The 19,405-nt window shown below is 40.0% G+C and overlaps 1 protein-coding gene across 5 annotated transcripts in view; it reads left to right on the top strand.

Moving 5' to 3' along the window:
* CFAP46 (cilia and flagella associated protein 46) overlaps window positions 1-19,405 on the top strand; it is a 105,328-nt gene that overhangs the window by 67,807 nt on the left and 18,116 nt on the right. For all 5 annotated transcript variants that reach the window (XM_077350190.1, XM_077350191.1, XM_077350192.1 and 2 more), the window contains 14 exons: window positions 498-624; window positions 891-1,037; window positions 2,226-2,426; window positions 3,951-4,063; window positions 5,203-5,385; window positions 7,875-8,010; window positions 8,521-8,709; window positions 9,716-9,904; window positions 11,381-11,515; window positions 12,474-12,653; window positions 14,760-14,930; window positions 15,367-15,464; window positions 16,512-16,666; window positions 18,676-18,854. In XM_077350190.1, the coding sequence (XP_077206305.1) occupies window positions 498-624; window positions 891-1,037; window positions 2,226-2,426; window positions 3,951-4,063; window positions 5,203-5,385; window positions 7,875-8,010; window positions 8,521-8,709; window positions 9,716-9,904; window positions 11,381-11,515; window positions 12,474-12,653; window positions 14,760-14,930; window positions 15,367-15,464; window positions 16,512-16,666; window positions 18,676-18,854 (2,203 nt within the window). The remainder of the gene's footprint in view (window positions 1-497; window positions 625-890; window positions 1,038-2,225; window positions 2,427-3,950; window positions 4,064-5,202; window positions 5,386-7,874; window positions 8,011-8,520; window positions 8,710-9,715; window positions 9,905-11,380; window positions 11,516-12,473; window positions 12,654-14,759; window positions 14,931-15,366; window positions 15,465-16,511; window positions 16,667-18,675; window positions 18,855-19,405) is intronic.

The following is a 19,405-nucleotide window of genomic DNA, read 5'->3' as shown; positions in this document are numbered from 1 at the left end:
GCACACCCTTTCTCCATTTGTACTTCACCACCAATAAACACAAATAGGAATGTGTTTTAGTTGCTCAATCCCAATATTACTGTACACTCTGAAGAGAACATTTTATTTGTACTGAGGGCATGTCACTTGGTCCTGTAGCAATGCGGACCGCACCATTAAAAAAAAAATTTGATCTGGAAATGGAGAGGGGAGGGTGGGGGCAAGGGCGGGCAAAATGCTACTGACATTGTCACATTTATATGGGCTTGTCCTTGTTTGCGCCCCAATATGCAGCATGACAAGAAAGGGAAATATTTTGGGGGACTTCCCTCATCGACAAAAGCTCGCGCAAACTCCTGCACAGCTGCGGGTTGCTGCCGACATCATGTGGAAGCAGCCCTAAAACCTGCAAGCAATGAAGGGCTGTGTAGGGGCAAATTCCTCATGTGGAAATGACCCTATAATTATAGTTTCTATAAAATGTGCTAACCCATTTTTTCCTCCCCGCCCATCTTCAGGTTCAGGCAAGAGATTGCACTGAAAAAGGAGAAAGAAATGCAGACTAAACAGGCAGAACATAAATCATTTCACTGCACACAGCCAGGTGATAACCAATATGAAAAAAGAGTTACTGCAAAAGAGCAGGTAATTTGCTTTTATCTGCCCTAGGAGTGAAAATTTTAAACAATTTTCAGCCTCTAATTCTTGATGGTTTTTCAGTGCAACGTTAATTATATGAATTACACATGCCAAATTATCTGTGTCTCCCATGTTTATTTTGATACTAAACTGATGACCTAAAAATTATTATTTAATCATAGCCTTACAATTCTAATTCTAATGTCCTGTGCAACATTTTAAAATCTTAAAAAAAAAACTAAGAGTAGTTCTTCAGATGAATTATTTTACAGGTCTTGGAAATAAATAGTATGACAGGCAAAGGCATTAGTGGCCTTTCGCTTCCATACCTGTGGATGGACAAAGCTGAAGTACTACTGCACCTGTGTTTATATCAGCCAGCAAGACTTCTTCTTTCGGAAGCACATCAAGCAATCCAGGTAACTTGAATGTTTCAAGAAAGGTTTTGTTCTGTCCCTGTGGTGTTATAAATCACAGTTTATCTATTCAGCTTGTAACTCTTCTGCATTCCTTGGAAGCCAGATGTGCTACCTGGGTACAATCTATGTCATTCTGTGATATAGGTTCTTCTACATTATAGGTATTAGTAATTCACATTTGGCTAATCCAAGTTAAAAAATATTCAAAAAAATATCTTATCAGTATTTTTCATTATCCAGATCAAACTAAATTTCAGCTATCCAGGACTGCAAAATAGGCAACGTTAAAAGGTGTTTAAATGGATTGCATTCCCTTTAAACACCTCCCCTCCAATTGGAAATAATGAAGGCACCTTCTTTGGGGGCCCATAGATGGGTCCAATAATTTTGAGATTTAGGAATTTATTTGAGGAGATACAACAGCAGCTATTCTACATATTTGGTGTTTCTACCTCAAAAATCATCCCCCCAGCATCCCAGATACCCCTGGATTGATCCTCCATTATACCCTATGAAAGAACATTGACTGTAATTGTTTCCATAGGGTATATTAAAGCTGAAAAAACTGAGATTTCCAAATATTTACTGAATCCAAATTCATACCAATATTTTTCAGGTTCAGTATACCCCCCCCCCAAAATACCATGTGTTTTTTTCCCACATACCCCTAATAGTGGGCCAAACCCCCAGATTAAAGCCTGTCTTCTAGCTATTGATCTTTCGGACAATCTACCAAGGCAAGCTTCTAGGAAGTCTTATCTGCTTTCCTACTTGTCTTCTTAACCCTGTGTCTGACAAACAGATTTTGTGTGGACACTAAATTTACTTGGCTTAAAGCAAGCGTTTATTTCTCTCTGCTTCTAGATGATTGTATTCAGAGTGAATTGGGAATGGTTTAATAATGCTTCCTACTCTGAAAGAACTTGCTCATGAGGTGTGAGGTGAAGACTGACACCATATTCTGCATTGTCTGATATATAAAAACTCTCTACTTTGAGAGAAGGTGGCCACCTCATAACATTTCCATTTTTGTACAGAATGATAATAGTAGATGTGTTATTTTTAAGATTCTGCAATTTGTTGTTCAAATTGCTCTAGCCATACAATAGTGCTAGACTTCATTTAAAAGTGAGTGCTTTTAAGAGATTTGCTTCTGACTTTGTTTTATATTTCCTTTCCCCCACTTAGGAAATGAATAACCCATGTGCTGTAGCACGGTGCCTTTATCTTCTTGCTGTGCTAGCTAACTTTGAGAAGAACCACGGACAATCAAAAGTCTTGCTTGAGAAGGCACAGATGATAGGAGGAAATGAGCGTTTTTGGTACAATAGCACCTTGTGTCTTACAGATGCAATTTGGGGGGAAGATAAGGAAAGAAAAGAGAAAATGGTAAAGAAGTAATCATGATCTTTATCACAGAAAAGTGTATAGATTTGGTGAAGATTGTGTAGTATGAAGTATCTTTTTCATCTAAGCTAGCTATGTATACTTTTCTCACCTACAGCAAACTTTATTTACAAAACTATGGCTGAAGTGTTCAGTGTTTTAATTTCACAAGATAAGGTCCTGTTTAAAACAGTATTTAGAATACTGGGCATGTGAAAACAGCATTGACACTGTTCTTGGATTATGAAAATTGAACAATAAGATTCATTCAACAATAACACTTGTGCATTTTTCTGCTTTGTTGTTGTCTCAGGAAAAAGATTCAATACTTTTGTTGTTTTTGTTCTTTGATACTATTCTGAAATGCATTTTTAAAATTCACAGTGGTGATGAGCACGACCCAATACACGTGTCTCCAAGGGCCAAAGGGGAAAAGGGTGGACACTGGACGGGACCCAGAAATGCCTGGAGATGGTCAGGCATCCCTGCCTTTGCTTGGCTACCTGGCTGCCAGTGGTGCCCCAAAGTTCATCGTGATGACTCCTGGGGAGAGGGGGGCTGCTGTGCTCTCCACATGATAGATTCAGAAGGCCTGCCTACAGAGTGCGGGTTGACTGGGGGGGTCAAAAAGCTTGAAGGGGCCAGTATGTGCAGTAGCTATCACTGTATTCCCTGGGTCTGGTGCTCATAGGTGTTAGACAGGTTTATAAATGTAGGTAGGCAGGTAGACGGTTAGGTAGACAGGTAGAAAATTGGTTAAGTTGGTAGGTAGATAGTTGGTTAGATAGATAGGTAGAAAGTAGGTTAAGTTGGTAGGTAGATTAGATGGGAAGTCAGAGCACCTGATCCAGGACCCAGGCAGCATGATGGGAACTATATCCCATCCAGACCAATCCAAGCTTGTGGACCCTCATGTTCATATTCGTGGGCACCACTTGGCCCCCATGGGGCCTCTCGATGCCCATTTCAGTCATCATCCATTGTCCATAGGAAACCTTGCTCCTCTCTAAAACTATGATATGCTGGATGCAGAATTTCAGCCAAAAATAATGTTAGAGGAATGGGAACAACTTTTGTGTGTGTGTGTGTGTGGGGGGGGGATTAAACTAACAAAATAAATCTATGACATGGGAGGGTAGGTGGGTAGGTGACCACTTCCCAGGGCCAAAGGGGAAAAGGGTAGACACTGGATGGGACCCAGAAACCATGTCCATAATGAGGTGATACAGTCTGGGGGCTCCACAGTGAATTTCTCATTAAAGCACCCCAGGAAACAGCTAAAAATTAACAAACTCAAGCAAACACAAAGGTTTATGAAAATGGGGGGGGTCCATGTAAGTTCGGGGTTTGTGGTTCGTGACATCCTCCCATTTCTACATTGTGAGACCTTTAATAAACCTATATGTTTTATCTATCTATCTATCTATCTATCTATCTATCTATCTATCTATCTATCTATCTATCTATATTGCATTAAATTGCATTAAAATACTAAAAACTTTTTTAAATTTTATGTTTTTTCCAAAGATGCAATCTTGCCAACTTTTGCAAAAAACTGTAAATGTCATGAGACCATTATTGGTGGAGAGACCTAATAGAGCATCTGAGCTAGGTGTAGTAATTGCACATCTAGAAGCCAGGTAATCAGTTATGTATTAAAACAATTATTATGTCTGTATGTTAATGGGGAGAACATACTTCATTTATTCTCACTCTCATAGTTCAATTCGGTTTTAGAATCCCAGTTTATTGGTAATCCTCAATTTCTTCAAGTACCCAAATTTAAACATCATAATAAAGTATAGCTAAATTAAAGACTTCCTGAAACAGGGAGTCTTCAGTGGATTTGCATGTACGATAGTGGATTCCATGGAACAATAGACCTTGTATCAGCAGAAGCAGTAAAATTACTCCTCACTGTCTATTTGTGCAAAGGGAAAGTTACTCCCAGGAATCATGAGCCATGTTTATTTATTAAATGTATAACTCAATCTTCTGACAGGCTTCTGGTCATGAGCAAACCTCAATTTGTAATGTATCTGTATCATCTGTTTACTAATCTTAACTAATTCTGTGAACTGACACATGATATGTGTTAAGTATTGTCAAGTCATTTCCCTTATGGTGACCTAATGAATTAATGACCTCCAAAACATCCTTTTTGGTCCTGCACCAGCCTCGGCTCCAGGGGAGGGGAGGGGAGGGGAGGGGGCAATCCTGGTCCAGGATACTTTTCCCTTCAGGCACAGGTTTGAGAAGTTCTGGAGTGTCTAGAACAGATGTTGTGTAAGCTAGAGACATCAAAGCTGTATGAGACTGTCCCTGGATGCTCCTCTACAAGTTTCACTTCCACCATTGCTTTGAAGTTGTATAAACATTTTGACTGAGTGAAGTTAGTCTGGAAACATATATATTCATGAACCTCCACGAACAGCTTGAAAGTTTGTGGAAAGTTCTTGATGTTTGATATGCCATGAGCTTCACTTCACAAACCATTAACCAGCCAGAATTAGTCAGACAGTGGTTTGTGCCCATCCCTAACACACCTAAGAATCTTTTGTCTTCCTGATGTTTAGCTGTAATCCTGCTTTGGAACTTTCTGCATTAATCATCATAGTCATTTCAAATCTTCATTGTTTTATGCCACAATGTGCTCTCTTCTTAAAAATGATGCAAACAGTACAGAGAAAAGATGACAGAAATATTGCATAGTTGACCAAATGTGCAATGCATTTTTCAGAGTTTTCCACCATTGCTATCAACATATTTTTCTATACAGGAAAGCATACATTCAGATAGATTTTGTCCAGGATTTAATCAATACCAGTCATCAGTCTACTGAATTGGCAGGAATGCTACTGGAGCCTTATGATAAATTGATGCACATTGAGAAGGACTACCTTTATTATGGATATAAAGACTGCAGTGCGGAGACCTTGATGACACATGCAGTTATTCACAGGTAAGCTTGCTGTTTTTTCTGGAAGTGGGATTTAAATGTGAAGGCTAGTATAGCCCTGGGGCTTATGGTCACAAAATAGAATTTTTAAACTTTTCTTTCTGCAGCACTCACACATGCCATATCATAAAATGCTTTTGCACTGCTAATACCACCCAGCCGTCAATTTCAGATACAATTTGCCATGCGTAATAGAGGAAGGAGAGGCACTCTTGTCAAGAAACATGACACTCATGTCCCAGAAATTACCAAAACTGAATAGCAACAAGCACTGTTTGTTTCTGATTGTCATTTTCACCATCAGATGGATATACAACTATATAACTGCCCCACACTACAGTCTAATGAACCATGCAAAAAGCTGTAGTAAGAGACCTCCTGGGGGCAGGACCCAACCACAACTCTGCCCTGTATGGCTATGGGAGAAAAAAATAAGACAGTAATTGCCATTAGTCTCCAATTTTACGTCATTTCTAGAGTGAACCAGAGAGTTTCTTGTGAATGCTAGTGTGGGGCATTGACAGTGTTTTACTGGCCAGCAGCTACAGAGCACATAAAACCAGAAATTGAGCTTGCAAGCTAGTGTCATGCAACAAGTGGTAAAATTTTACTTTTCTATGATTTCTTCTTGAGAATACAAAACATTTTCTAACAATAAAAGTGAGAAGCTGGCAGCTTATAGATGAAGCAGCAGATAAAACCTATAGGCACCATGCAGACATATAAATGCAAACATATACTGTGCAAATAATATGCAACCTGTCCAGGTGTGAACAAGAGCCAAGTGTAAAAAAAATGTGCAAATGTTGGAGTGTGTGCTAAAAGCCAGGGCTAGAAGAAGACCTAGGATGGCAACAGTGGAAAAAACCACCAGCTTGAAAGCCTTGGATGACCTCTGCTACAGTAAAGGGAAAGTGTCACCATCAGCTCCTGCCCAGAACATAAAAGGAGAAGTAACTGAGCCATGAGAAAAGTCATATGCCAGCAAAAAGCTTCAGAAGATGTCTGAGTCAAGATCACACCAAACAGGTCTCCAGGCTTTAGTCAAGAGCAGAAGACCACTACCACAAGACCACAGAACCTACATAGCAAGACTATACTGTCAGGAAGGCAAAGGTGAAGAGAAGGAAGAATGGATTGTAAAATCCCAAACACCTGAGGTGGAGCAGGTTTAACCAGCCATTTTTAATGAGTGGGCATCTCCTTTGTCAAAATTAAAAGCTGCTCAGAGATAAGACAAAAACATCCCTAGACGGAAATTTCCTAGCCTGTTAGTATCAAAACCAGGCTTGGCCATCTACTGAGAGAATGTGTTAGGGCTATTTCATTTTATAATCAATAAAAGTTGCAGCTTCATTCCCAACAACTATGAGTCTCTGGTGTTTCTCTCTCCTTAGGTAACCTGCGGCTCAACTAATGAACCTTGTGCTAAAATTGTTGAGGTTTCAGAGGGACACCTAAATCAATTACTCCTTTGATTCTGAACACTCCTAGAATGTATTGCTGACATAACATCACTGAGATATGAAGAAAGGTTGGGGGAGCCTGGTCTGTTTAGCCTAGAGAGGAGACGACTGAGAGGGGATCTGATAACCATCTTCAAGTATTTAAAAGGGTGCCACATGGAGGATGGAGCAGAATTGTTTTCTCTGGCCCCAGAGGGACAGACCAGAATGAATGGGATGAAATCAATTCAACAGAAATTCCGTCTAAACATCTGGAAGAAGTTCCTGACAGTAGAGCGGTTTCTCAGTGGAACAGGCTTCCTCAGGAGGTGGTGGGTTCTCTATCTTTGGAAATTTTTTAACAGAGGCTAGATAGCCATCTGACAGAGAGGCTGATTCTGTGAAGGCTTAAGGGGGTGGCAGGTACAGTAGATGAGTGAAAGGGTTGTGAGTGTTCTGCATAGTGCAGAGGGTTGGACTAGATGACCCATGAGGTCCCTTCCAACTCTATGATTCTATGATTCTGAAACAACAACACACTGCCCATCAGTCTTCCACTAGGTGCTAGCCATTGTCTGGCAATTCAACATGTGGTCTACTCACTGTCACTTTTGGTAGTCCAAGATTCATGAGTATAGGCAGTTGACATAGTATAATAGCCAAAAGACTTTGCTCTGTATCAGGAAGTCCCTGGTTTGAATCTTGCTTCTGCTTTGGCAAGCCAATCTCTTGACACCTCAACCAACCACATGAGATAGCGCTGACCCAACTTTCATGGATAGTGTATGAATTTACAAGTTAATGTACATAAAGCATTTTGAAAACGAATGTCACTTTTTAGTGTATCTAAGGACATCTAACTGTACTGTAAATTAATAAAACTATGAGCAATTTAATTTCCTAGAACATTTTAAACATTTTTTTATAGCTTTTCCTCCTACAGCAGTAGAAATTTGAGGGGACAGTACGATGTCTGTCTCTTTTTTCCCCCTGGATCCTCACATCATCATCATCATATTTAATATTTTTGTATTGCTTTTCTTACAGGATGCTTGGTAAACAGGCATCATGTGCTGTAGATAAGCAGACTCATTACTTAGATGCATACAGATCAGCTGAAGAAGCAACATCCCAAGTGGAAGAGCTTTATCGGTACATTAATAATTTGTTTCCAGTTAATGAGGTAAGTAGGATAGTGTTAATGAATTTCCAAAACGTGAAGGTTGTTTCTAATAACAAATATTGACAGTCCCTAACCAAGATAGTAAATATCTGACAGGAAAAAAAATGGATACTTTTCAGATTTGGCTCCAATTGATTTGACTGAATCACCCAAATCACTGGTTCGGTATAGTGATTGAATTCTGATGGTTCAGATTCAGCAGAATTGATTCACTGCACAAACCTATTGGACAAAACAGGTACCAGAAAGCTGATCTCCAGGGATCAGCTTTTTGGCGGCTCTTCCCCCCACTTAGCCTTCCCAGGCAGCAGTGTGCCTGCTGTTCACTGCCTAGAAAGGCTGTGGGGAGGCATTTAAAGAGTCTCCAAACAGCTATTCTATCATGATCAACTGTTTGGTGCCTCAAAGGGCAATATTTTGTGATTAATATTGTTTTGTGGTTTGGTTAGTGCCCATCTGTAATTATCATTGAACTTTGATTTCATTTTAATTTTTGTTTTACATTTTCAGGCTAGAAATATGAATACCCCTTTGATGAGAAGACTTGCTAACATGAAGTTGAACTTTGTGGAGATCATGTTGGACATTCTCGTTCTTATGAACATTGAGAAAAAAAAGAAAGAAGCAGGGGAAGGACAAATTGAGCAAATTATTGAGGACTTCGTAAGATTTACACCAGATGCTGGTACTGTGGAGCAGGTAATTGCTTCTTCTGTTATCTAATTTTCTAAGCAGATTTGTCCTTCATACTTTCCTCTGTCACGGAAACTTGAATTATGTTATTGCTATTTGTTATGAAAAGGGTTGGAAAGGTCTTTTAAAATAATAAATATGTACTTCATTTTTTTAAAAGATAAAATCAGCTCTCAGTTCAATCTAATAGCTAGAACAAGGGGGGCTTATGTAGTCTCATTTTACTCGCTGGTAAATTCCTGTTTCTTGGTGGGGGGATCTGTCCTGTATGTTCTTTTCTCTATCTAGTGGTCAATTTGATATCACACAGATTTATGTCCAGAATTAAAACCTGCATTTAAATCTACAGGGAGATATTCTGGAAATTAACCTGTGTGAAGAGAAACATGTGCAGAGTGGGGGGCATGGGGGGATCTAAGAAACGAGAGAGTCAAGTGAGAATGTGGAAAAGACCAAGGGCTGGTCAGAGATGGAGATGAAAAAGGATTCCAATAATACTGTGCAAAGCTTTACCCATATAGGGATGCATTGTACCCTTAATTTTTAATATTTGCAGCTCATTAATAACAATATTACCACAGTAAATGTTTTTGTATTGTGTTCTGGCTTGTTTGACATTTATTTTGTATTCAACTGGAAATTTTTTGCAGAGCCAAGGAAAAATAATAATTCTGTGCTTATTTGATGCATCTTGTAGAAATCTGAGATAAAACGTTGGCTTTTATTTGATTTCCACATCTTTCTTACATTTGGAAATAACACAAACTGCTGAAATGTTGCAGCTTTGCAGAGGGAAGTCCTTTGAATAGATAGATCCTTTTCCTCAAAGCTTTCAGCTGTGCCATTCATTTGTCAGGGGTGGGGCGTAGATACTGCAAAGATGAAGAGAACAATTCAAAGATGAATGTAATAGAGCTTCAGTTTCTATTTCTAAAAGTATTTTCTCACATGTACAGGTGTCCAGCTTATTTGAAAACACTGATTTGAACATATGTTTCCTTGGTTATAACAGGCATGGCTAACCTTAGGCCATACTATCAGCCATAATATCCAGGCTCAACTAACAAGTCTGCAGAGCCTGTATATGGGCTGTCTTGATATCAAGGCCAAATACCTCCATCTCACTGGGAGACTTCTGCGTCTACTTGCTGACCGAACTCATCCTTTCTCTTCTGATACTTTCTGGTGTGAACGTACCATGGTATGGACATACTTTTACTAAATATAATCAAGCTACTGGAGGATAAATGGCTTCAAGAAGCTGTTCATAGCTTTCTATTGCTATTTGTTACTTTATGGTTTCTTATTATATTTTGTGATTTTAAGCTATGTTGGTTTGTTTAAAATAGACTTTGTCTTGAGTATTTGAAGTGGAAAAACAGAATGCGAATATTTCAGACAACATCCATTGTGTAGTCCTCACCCTTGTCCTTGTGGGGCTATATGCCTGCCTTCCCTGGGACCCTACTTTGGTTTCCCAGGGCTGTTATCCACTCAGACCTCCCTGTCTCCAGTAGTCTGTTTCCAGGAAGTTTTGTTTCTCCGTAGGGTTATCTGAATATGCTTGTCTGTTTTGTCTGAGGGCCAAATGGCAATACCAGCTTATTGGCTATACCAGCTTATTTGCTCTGAGTTTGCTTTGAAGATAAACTGTGTTTTGTGGGAAAGTGCTTTAGTGCCCAAAATGTGTGATTGCCTATATGAACCCTGGGTTTTCAACTGACATGCTGTTTTTAGTAATGCCTACCTACCGCAAAGACACTTTTACTGGTTTCTGTAGATTTCAATAAACAACTTTTGGACTTTTCTCAAAGAAATACCTCAGCTTATTTTCTGCATCTCTTGGGATTGCATCTAGGTCTGTGGCAACACCAAAAAGAAGTATTCCTTTATTATTGTTATTGTTGTTGTTATTATTGTTATTGTTGAAACTGAGAAGAAAATACCCTAATGAATCTTGTAAATTGAAATTGACGAAGTGAGAGCCAGATTAGATGCAACGGGAGCATCTGTCCCATTCTCATATTAAGTGAAGTCGAAAAAGGATCTGTACCCTCCCTTATCCCCTGCCTTACTTCACTCTTCCTCAGTGCTTCAAATACTTTCCCATTGGGCTGAGAACCAATAGCTTCATACAATGTGGGGTGGTTCAGTAAAGGAGGAAGAGGACTGTTTTGTTATGTCTAGTATGGCCTTAAGAGGTAGTGCTGCCAGAGGTCTTTTGGGTGTTGAGTGTCTTGTTGTCTAGCCCCCTCTCATTTTGTTTTAACAGCAGTTGGATTTCTTGCCATGCCTCCTTTATCTTCTGAGTCTATTTACTCCTTGTTTAATAGAACAGCAGTCCAGAGAGTGGAGGAAGGAGGTGGGAGGGAACATGCAAACATGCCAATGAATTGCGCTCATGCCCTTCATGGACTTAACCCAAGGTTTCTCAAGACACCTGAACACCATAGAAAAATCCACTATTAGCACCAATGAGACCAAGATTATACCAGTATCCCTGGTTCCTGGTATGACCAAATGGTCTTGTAGATGCTATACTGTTGAACTGACTGAAAATAGTAGGCTCCTTCTTTATCCCCTTAATGGTTTACTGCTGCACTCTACTGGGCAATGGATGAACTTATCTGTGTGTTCGTTGTTTGACTTTTTATTTTCATTTTTAAATAATGCACAGGACAAAGTTAAATCTAACTCTGTGAAGTCTGCCACAACAGAAGTAACTCCAGAAATTCAGAATTCAGTTTATGCTACTTGTTCACTTACTAAAAAACTGTTTGATGAGTACAAAAAGAAGGCCGTTGAAATAAAGGTATGTTTGTGATATTTGAGAGCTCTTTGTTTTTAATTCCCAGAAGGAATCTTCCATACGAGTAGTGTGATCCTAAACAAAGTTAAAGCCCTCTATTAAAGTAAATTAGCATAGAATAGTGTAATGCTTTCCTGGGAGTAAACCCCATTAAATTGGTCTGACTAGGGCTGCTTGGGAGGGACAGCAGTGTGGTACAGCCCAATCTCATCAGATATCAGAAGCTAATTTGGGTCAGTCCTGGTTAGTATTTGGGTGGGAGACCTCCAAGGAAGACTGCAGAGTAAGGAAATGCCAAACCAGCTCTGTGCATGTTTGTATAATTCGTGTTCTGGCTTGGGCTTCTTTGCTAGGAGTGATAATTCTGTTGGATTTCTGTGTTACATGTAATAGAGTCATATAGTCATTTCCCAAGCAAAGACTTGGCCAATTTGACAGGTCTTCAAAGGAGATTCCCCATTGTATCTTTCCATGAATCACTGCTCTGTTCTCGCCTCCTTCCAATTAGGATGGCCAAAATTGTGACTCATGTAGTAGATGAAAGAACAAGCTGCTCTGATGGGAGGGAATTCTTATACTCTACCAATAAACTTTTGGGGGATGTTGGAAACAAAATGCGCCTTCAGTTTTAATATGGCTCAGCTATTAGAACATTAGAGTATGCTGACATAGGCAAATGGCATCCTAATGATCTATCTTGAACCTGGGCTCCAATAGGAAACTATGTTTCATGAACTGTTACTCCACAAATCCCTTCCATTGGGGACTTTGTGACCAACGTGGCCCCAAACATTTGTTGCTATTCTAATGAAGACTAAAGAAAAAACAATTTAATACTTCAGTTAGAAGTATGATTTTTTAAAAGAGAATTCACCTCATCACAGTGAAAACCATACATTGGTAATATGTTTATGCTGTTTAACAGTATTAGATGCAAATGATTTTTATTTTTATTACATAGAAGAAACAGACTTTGACCCAGAAATACCTTTTGCAATCAAGTGAAGTTTTGCTACAGTGCATTAATGTTGCAATTAATAATAACCTGGTTAATGTCCTGGCTGCTGCTAGTTTGGAAATGGTGGAGTGCTTAGGACAATTTGACCCAGTTACAGCAAGTCAATTTTTGGCCCTTTATCAGGTATGGCAATATTTCCTTTGACAATCTGTATAATTAAATAATGAAATAAATACTAAATGAAGCTTTGAAGACTTAAAATATATATGATCCAATCCATTCCATCCCATCCATCCATTTATTTAGTTTATATATCACCCTCCCTCATGAATGTCATTGTTGTGTGTGGCTGCAGGGAAAGTGAGTTGGGTTGGAGGAACCAAGACCCAACTTGCTAAAAACAATAAAGTCTAGTTTGGCCTAAAGTCTGGTGTAGATGTAATACTGGCAATATCCTATCATTGATTAAGTGGTGCAACTGCTGCTCCTCTCCACTAATCAGACACAAATCCCACTCTGTTCCTATTTAATATTACCAGTTGTGCAGTATGTGCCTGTACTGCCTTCTTAGATGTTTGATTTCCTCCATAGGTCCTAACTTTCCTAGGTCATTCAGCTTGTCCAACTTCTGAAAGCAGTTCAGTCAATGGTCGTCTGTTTCTCTTTGACCAATCCCCCCCTCCAACTCCAATTCTCCCCCTGTCATGACATTAGGGGATATCATCTGTGACTAATTGCACTTTTAAAAGCTTAGAAGTACTGTGCAAACAAATAAATGTCTGTGGAGTGGCTGTTCCAAAAAATCTGATTGGTTCACATCAGTTTAGCAGAGAAAGACTTCTGAAATGGAAGCTGAGGAAAATTGAGTCTGATTTCAGCCCTACCTGAATTCAGGCCTTATTGTTGGCAAGGAACTTTGGGAAGAAGGCAAAGATACCCATTCAGGCCAAGGAAAGGGGATAGATTTTATAGAGAGAGAAGAAAATTTTCTACCCAGGCAAACAGAGAATTAGCTCAGAAGAGTGCAGAGATCCCTGGTCTGGTCTGGTTAAAAACTGCCTTAGACCGATTCTGGAAAGAATGTACTAGCCTCCTGGAAACCAAAAGAGTTTGAGATTATTCAAAGAAAGTTTATTGAAGTGTTTTTGGGGAAACACTGGAATAAAAGCCTGTCGACATAAAGATTTAAGTCACTCTGAATAACTTAATAAAATCAGAGTCCAGTAGCACCTTTAAGACCAACAAAGATTTATTCAAGGTGTGAGCTTTCGAGTGCAAGCACTCTTCATCAGACTAAGAATTGACCATCATAAAAGTAGGAATATATAAACAAAAGTTAATCTTGTTACATTAGTAAACTGTGTCATAGCATCCAAACACAGCCATATAACTCTCTGCCAAACCAGAGTCATCAAATGGCTGTGTTTAGATGCTATGACACAGTTTACTAATGTAACAAGATTAACTTTTGTTTATATATTCCTACTGTTATGATGGTCAGTTCTTAGTCTGACGAAGAGTACTTGCACTCGAAAGCTCACGCCTTGAATAAATCTTTGTTGGTCTTAAAGGTGCTACTGGACTCTGATTTTATTGTGCTACTTCAGACCAACACGGCTACTCATTTGAATCTATGAATAACTTTAGAAACTCTCATTAACCTCAAACATTAGAACTAAAGTCTGTGTGCATACTGTTTTCACCTCAGAAATTTCAACCCTAATTCACCTGACTATCCCCCTTTATGTTAAATAAAATATGTTTATTTTTTAATTTCAAAATGCCTCAAGTGCTCTTTAAGTTGTTTCAGTTAATACAGGCTTCTGATCCTTGTCTCAAGTTCCTGGACTAAACCAGCAGCCAGAATAACATGCTATGGCATGGTGGGACAGCTAGAGTTCTTTAGCAAAGAAGAAAACACATTACTAGGGTGGCTTAGTCAGTAAAGGGGGGAAAATGGAGGGGCAACGGACAAGTTATCATATCATCCAATTGCTAGCAGTGTATATCTCTGCTTAGGAGAGCATGGTTGGTTAAGAAATGTAAGTTATCACTTACTGGGCTCAGACGAATGTGTCACTGAACAAGATTGATGGCAAGATCATTCCCTGGAAAGCAACAATAGTTGAGAAAATCTGTCATATTTTATTTTCAGAGCCTTTTCACCTTACTGTGGTTGTAAATAATAGTTGTATATGTGTTACTTTGTTTCATGTTCACTGATAGGATTTTTAGTAATAGTCTACTTTAAAACATTTGTCAAACCAGACTAATATTAAAATATTACAGAGCTGTTCGGCATCAATGATGATAAAAAACATCCTGCTGTCAGCTACCTGGAATACTAGCAGTTCACAACTGTCAGCAATGGTGCATCTGCAGCACCGTCTTCAGCAAAGAGGAGATATAACAAGCAGTCTCCTAAAAAATGTGGAGCAGAGGTTAGCTGCTATCTCAAAGGTAATTGAATCTGTTAAAAATTGCAAATGTCCATTCAGTTAGGGATGGAAACTAAATAGGATCAGAACACTTGTTCTGTGGAGAGCATATGGTCATTCATAGCTCAGCCTCTGTAAAATTATTCCAATCTAAGTGCACTGATTTTCATGGGTTAATTGTTGGGATTTTCTCTGCTGGTCTCTTCCTCCACAGGTTATATCTATATATCTCTAAAAAGAATTACTGCAAAATCATTCAAGGGCTTATTAAGGTGCCATTTTTGTCATTAATCAAATGAGCCACCAACAAATGAATTAAAACAATCACGGGTTATGTCATTTCTGATTTCTGTTTGCGATTTTATAACATAGCTAGTAGTAGGATCTACCTAGAAAATACTGAAATTTCTTTTTAAAACATTCTGAAAAGTAATGTGTTATTTGACTTGTTTGTGTAGGCGTGGGGAAACCTCTGCATTTCTACACAGCATTTTAATATCATGAATGAATTGCCACCAAATTTTCATGTAATCATTCTCCAGCATTCAGAAGACAGGTATGAATAGAGTTGTCTATTGTGCCTCTTTATTTTATACTGTCCGTTTGATAGTAATTGGCCCAATCCCAGTACAGACCCAACCCTGCGTAAGGTCATCCGCTTTAATGTATCATCTGGTTTAATTTACCATGTTAAGTCCAGTCACCATGGAATTGTATAGAAGCAAAGAGCAAAGTGAACCTATACAGCCCTTCCCTATAGATGATTTGTGTATAATTGCATGCTAAATTCCTGTTGATCAAATATTTGGCAGTGCCAGTTTTGGTGGCTGGAGGAAAAAGCGGGAAATTATATTCAGTCCCATCACCATTTCCCAATTTATAGCCCACCTTCTTCCTTGGACTCAAGGCGGATTGCATGTAAAAAATATCCCCATAAAACCCAACCCTAAAAACAGCACAAGTCCAGAAGGAGTGGTTAGGAGTGCGGACTTCTAATCTGGCATGCCAGGTTCGATTCTGTGCTCCCCCACATGCATCCAGCCGGGTGACCTTGGGCTTGCCACGGCACTGATAAAACTGTTCTGAACGGGCAGTGATATTAGAGCTCTCTCAGCCTCACCCACCCCACAGGGTGTCTGTTGTGGGGAGAGGAATGGGAAGGCGACTGTAAGCCGCTTTGAGCCTCGTTCGAGTAGGGAAAAGCGGCATATAAGAACCAACTCTTCTTCTTCTTCTTCTTCTTCATGGTCAAAAGGTTGAAAAAGTCTGAAATAGCTTATACAAATTGTTAAATGAAGATTAATAGTTTTTAGAATAGGACTGTAAATGCTTACCGGCAGTAAATGCTTGCATATAAGTAGCAGACATCTTCATTCTGACGAAGATTTCTTCAGCAAATCGGTAGTAAGAGATCTCCAAAAAAAAAAAAACTTCTTGCTTTCTAAAATGCATGGGTCACGTGAACTTCCTACCTTCCATGAGGAGGGTGTTGGAGGTATCACTCCCCCAAGCAAGGGAATCATGGGAGCAAATGTAAAAAAAACTCCTTATCCTGATGCCATGATCCCAGAAGTCATGAACAGGATTTTTGTCCCTTCCTCAGATCTCTCCTGTATGGTGCAGTTCTTGAGAAAGTAAAGTTGACCAATCCAAAGGAGCTGAGAGAACAGAAGGATAAGGGTGGGCAACAGAAGGAGAAGAGTGGCCAGCAGAAGGAAAAGGCTGGGCAACAAAAAGGAAAACCTGCTCAGCCTACATGTAAGTGTTTCTAGGAGTGCAGATAGGACTGTATTGTTCTCAACAGAACAGTGCCAAATGTTTACACACAACATTTTTAGCACAAATGGAATCAGATTGCCTCCCTAAGCCCCTACTCACTTTTTCACATCCCATTTGTTGTAGAGTAGATGTCTACTTCATAGAATCATAGAATCATAGAGTTGGAAGGGGCCATACAGGCCATCTAGTCCAACCCCCTGCTCAACGCAGGATCAGCCCTAAGCATCCTAAAGCATCCAAGAAAAATGTGTATCCAACCTTTGCTTGAAGACTGCCAGTGAGGGGGAGTTCACCACCTCCTTAGGCAGCCTATTCCACTGTTGAACTACTCTGTGAAAAATTTTTTCCTGATATCTAGCCTATATCGTTGTACTTGTAGTTTAAACCCATTACTGCCCTCCTCCAAGTGACAACCTTTCAAATACTTAAAGAGGGCTATCATGTCCCCTTTCAACCTCCTTTTCTCCAGGCTGAACATTCCCAAGTCCCTCAACCTATCTTCATAGGACTTGGTCCCTTGGCCCCAGATCATCTTCATCGCTCTCCTCTGTACCCTCTCAATTTTATCTACATCCTTCTTGAAGTGAGGCCTCCAGAACTGCACACAGTACTCCAGGTGTGGTCTGACCAGTGCTGTATACAATGGGACTATGACATCTTGTGATTTTGATGTGATGCCCCTGTTAATACAGCCCAAAATGGCATTCACCTTTTTTACCGCTGCATCACACTGCCTGCTCATGTTAATTTACAATCCACAAGTACCCCAAGGTCTCGTTCACACACAGTGTTATCTAGAAGCGTATCCCCCATCCAGTAGGCATGCTTTTCATTTTTCTGACCCAGAGGCAGAACTTTACACTTATCTTTATTAAATTGCATCTTGTTCTCATTTGCCCATTTTTCCATTGTGTTCAGATCTCGTTGAACTCTGTCTCTATCTTCCGGAGTATTTGCCAGTCCTCCCAGCCCCCTCATCTAGATCATTAATAAATATGTTAAAAAGTACCGAGCCGAGCACCGAGCCCTGAGGTATCCCACTACTCACCTCTCTCCAGTCTGATGAAAAACCATTGACAACAACTCTTTGAGTGCGGTTCTCTAACCAATTCCCTATCCACCTAACTATCTGAAAATCCAGATTGCAGTCCTTCAATTTATCCATCAGAACATCATGGGGAACCTTATCAAAAGCTTTACTAAAATCCAAGTAAATGACATCAACTGAATTTCCACGATCCAGCAAACCTGTTACTTGGTCAAAAAAGGAAACCAGATTGGTCTGACAGGACCCGTTGGAGACAAATCCATGCTGACTTCCTTGGATCACCAAATTGTCCTCCAGATGTTTGCAGATCGCTCCCTTTAATATCTGCTCCATTATCTTCCTCACAACAGTGGTCAGACTCACTGGTCTGTAGTTTCCCAGGTCATCCTTCCTCCCTTTTTTGAAGATCGGAATAACGTTTGCTCTCTTCCGGTCCTCCGGGACATCTCCAGTCCTTAAAGAGGTCCCAAAGATGATGGACAAGGGCTGTGCAAGTTCTCTGGAAAGTTCTTTGAGTACTCTCGGGTGCATTTCATCCGGCCCAGGAGATTTGAACTCATCCAGTACTTCATTACTGTTTTTCACAGCATTTTCTTTCAAGGAATAAGTGATTCCATTCACTTAAGGGACCATGACATCATTGTCATTCATGTTGGATATTAGTGACCTAATCCTGTTTGAATGTTACCATAGGGCTTGCATTTTACAAAGCAAAACTATATTCGGTTTCCTTTTTAGAATCCAAGTAGTTATCTTTGCACATAAATACTATATTATAAAGCTGTCACCCAGTTTACAGAATAAATTATTATGATAATTTGTTCACTTTTGTAGTTAGATCCTTTTACACTCATCCATTACAGAAGTATGGGAAGACAAAGGCAATATATACTTGAAATTAAAATGTATTTAGTAGGCTTCTGTTTTTCATTATGATTAGTACAGGCTAAAATTGCCCGGTCTCCTGTGAATTTTGACACATTCCTCGATTTGTTGGAGAAAGCAAAGCTTTTCAAACAGAAGATGAAAAGACTTGTGAAGTACGTATCACCAGAAAAGCTTGAGGAAGAAAAAAATGAGTTACAACAAGGGCAGGAGTCACACATCAAATTAGACACGGTAAGATAATTTATTAGAAAATTGGTAAGTCGTAAATGACTGTTTTGAGTGATATAAGAGACTAGAAACTAAGCCCGCTGTAGTCCAAATACAGTGGGCGCTAGCGGGCCTCATGAGTGGGGGGGGCGGCTCTCCAGCTCTCCGTCTCCCGGGCCCACCATCGAGTCGTGCCGTGGGGCGGCCTGCAAGCCGCCACCGCCTCCTCCTTCCCCCCCCGTCCCGGCGCCTACCCTCAAGGGCATCAGTGTTGTGGTGGCTCCGGTGCCGGTTCCGGCACTCCCGCAGCCGCTCTTCGCAATTGGTCCCTTGCCGGCAGACTGACAATCGGAGGGCCCAATCGGCAGACGCGAAGTGATTGTCAGTCCAGATTGTCAGTCCACAGGAAGGGGCCTATCGGCACCCTTCCTCATCCCAGACAGGGCCCGCCCTCGGGGGCACTTACTGCTTTATTTATTCCACTCCCCAGGAACGGTTAAAGATACCTTGTTGAAAAACTACTTTTTACATTTGAATTGGCTTGAAAACTGTGGGTATCTGTTAGGCTGTAGTCC

Source organism: Paroedura picta, chromosome 8 (genome assembly GCF_049243985.1).
Source record: "Paroedura picta isolate Pp20150507F chromosome 8, Ppicta_v3.0, whole genome shotgun sequence".
In the NCBI taxonomy this organism is placed as follows: Eukaryota; Metazoa; Chordata; class Lepidosauria; order Squamata; family Gekkonidae; genus Paroedura; species Paroedura picta.
This window is presented reverse-complemented; position numbering and strand designations above follow the sequence as displayed.